This window comes from Lottia gigantea, assembly GCF_000327385.1.
Source record: "Lottia gigantea unplaced genomic scaffold LOTGIsca_81, whole genome shotgun sequence".
Taxonomy (NCBI): Eukaryota; Metazoa; Mollusca; class Gastropoda; family Lottiidae; genus Lottia; species Lottia gigantea.
The window spans coordinates 384,965-387,460 of NW_008710694.1; the positions used below are offsets into that span (position 1 = coordinate 384,965).

At 32.0% G+C, this 2,496-nt stretch overlaps 2 protein-coding genes across 2 annotated transcripts in view; one reads left to right on the top strand and one right to left on the bottom strand.

Moving 5' to 3' along the window:
• LOTGIDRAFT_236422 (hypothetical protein) overlaps window positions 1–559 on the top strand; it is a gene marked incomplete at both ends in the record, with an annotated part of 7,527 nt that extends 6,968 nt beyond the window's left edge. Inside the window, one exon of the mRNA XM_009067286.1 lies at window positions 353–559. Coding sequence (XP_009065534.1) covers window positions 353–559 — 207 coding nt within the window. The remainder of the gene's footprint in view (window positions 1–352) is intronic.
• A 1,103-nt stretch (window positions 560–1,662) lies between these two features.
• LOTGIDRAFT_168990 (hypothetical protein) overlaps window positions 1,663–2,496 on the bottom strand; it is a gene marked incomplete at both ends in the record, with an annotated part of 45,786 nt that continues 44,952 nt past the window's right edge. The window contains 2 exons of the mRNA XM_009067287.1: window positions 1,663–1,940; window positions 2,234–2,435. Of these exons, the coding sequence (XP_009065535.1) occupies window positions 1,663–1,940; window positions 2,234–2,435 (480 nt within the window). The remainder of the gene's footprint in view (window positions 1,941–2,233; window positions 2,436–2,496) is intronic.

The following is a 2,496-nucleotide window of genomic DNA, read 5'->3' on the forward strand; positions in this document are numbered from 1 at the left end:
CCTACCCCACACCCTCCAGCCAAACCTAAATCACTATGGAAACCAGAAAAATGTATGCCTAATTTAAAACTCTGTATTGAAGAACAGGAGTTTAATTTGAAATTTGCCAAAGCTAAGAAAAAGGTGAGAAATTTTTGTTGACTTTATTTTTAATTTTGGGTAACCGTTTTGAGGTTAAAAGGGCTGCAAGGTAGACCAATCCTCTACTCCAGATCTTGATTTTATTACTATTTATATATAATGGTAGATGGGTCAAAGTTTCATGAATCTATCAGTAGTTCCTAACAATCAGTTTGAAAAAAAAAAAACACAATTCATTCCTTTTAAAACCATGACTGTAACTTTGTTTCAGATTAACACCAAGTTAAAACAGTCATATCATAATAGAAAGACCCTAAAATCTGTGGCACCGAGAATGCAGCCTCTTCCTCCACCTACTAATAAACTTAAATATGGTGCCAATGTCTTCCACCGTCGGGAATTAATCGTTACAGAAACGCCAGAACTTAAAAAATCTACAAACTGGAAAACATTTGGATTAGGAATTGGTACTCAGTGATTGGCATCATATGATGTTTATCTCTTGTGTTTTATTCCAGATAGTGGTCAGATCATATACTGAAACACTAGGACTCACTTAATGAGGTATATTTAAGCGAGTGGTCTGTTGTCATATTTCAGAGAGTGATCCATTGTTTTTGCCAGTTTACACGTGCCCTGCAATTTGCTTCCACTTGTTCCTCATATTATCGCCTCCAGTACCATAATGGAAATATACTGAAGGATATTTATGGTTTTGTTTTTAAGGCTAGCTATTTTCTTGTAATCTGTTGTCTAAACAGGTCATGCAAAGGCAGCATGTCAAAACATTGTGTGAAAACAGTTTTGGTAAAGGGGCAGCTCTATACAGGGCAAGCGTTACCTACTGTTACTGTGGATTATATCAAACTATTGACTGTTTAAGAAGCAGCAGAACACTGGGTTATATTCCTTATAGTAATTCTTTGCTGTGTTGTGATCTGATTAGACTTATTATAGAAATATTTGGCAGCACTAAATATGTATGAGATATTTTTATAATCTTTCAAAAATTAGTTTATGGATATGTAAAATAAAATATCTTAGGCTTATTCTTTATAACTTCTAAAAATTAGTTTCTTCTGAGACTTTGCATTTGATTATCTGCAAGAAAATACTGATTGCAGTCTGCCATCCATTGATAAATTCCAAAGTTTACAAAAATCTGTCCATGCAGCATTATTGTGTGAGCAAAATACAAAGTTTTTTTTAGAAATAAACAAAATATTATTAGAATATTGATTTTGTCTGATTTTGATCACATGATCTCCAGCAACTCAAACGAAAAAAATATGATAATAACCACAGATGTCTGACTGAATATTGGAATGGTGCAAATTGATGCTATCTGTGTCCCTGATACACTTAAAAAAAATTAAGAAAACCTCTTTTATTGCGATTATAGCTAAGTTTATTTTTCTTGCTTTTCCATAGTCATAAAATGAATGAATATATGCTTAAATGTAAATAAACAGTAAATTAAAATTTGTAAACAAAGTTAATTCTAAAGGAGAATTATCCACAATACTAAATAAACAGTTTATAAATGCTGTGAATATAAATAAGCACAGGCGATGTCTTAAGCTAAATCAAAATTTGTCTCTGAATAGTAGTAAATAAACCACAAGGATCAACTGCGGTAAGAGATAGATATAAATATTTATATTTCCAATGTTTAGGTAATGTCAAACGGAGTCTGTCATCTTTTGTTTCTTGCCACTGTAAAACATCTCCACCACCTTGGTTGGTGCCCAGACTAACTTCATAGGTTAAATCTTTCCAGTATGATTCAAATATATCTGTCCAGGATATCATTAATGTTAAACCATCTAATGTCTTGGCTATTTTGATATCTCTATCTTCTGTAATAAAAACATATGATTAAAATTTCCTCTTTAATATCTGAAGAACAACAGATCATCTGGACATAAAAAAACTTGTCAAAACAGCGCAGGGAAAACAAAACTGAAAAGAGGGCCCCAGATAAGATTCAAATCAACAATAGAACAATATTAAACATTATTCTTCAGCAAATAATTGCCTGCATGCCCCCATTGGTAATTCTATGGCTCTTTCTCTTAATAATTCATAGAACACTGAATTTATAGACTAAATGATATGTTTCCAAATTTAGCCACAAACTTTCAATTCTTACCTTTAACACTGGGTGGTTGATAACCAGTAGAGAAAGTCTGATTTATATAATTATTCAATCTGCCCAGTAAAATACCAGAAATATTCACCATATAGTTTGTGCCTGGTTTCAGTTTTAATCCTTGTAATTTAACACCATCATAGTTAATACCAGTTTCATCCATCTCATTCTCTAGTTTATAATCATCAGTAGATAGTCCAACCTATAAAACAATACAATAAACATCTATCTCTTTCTCTAGTTTATAATCATCAGAAGATAGT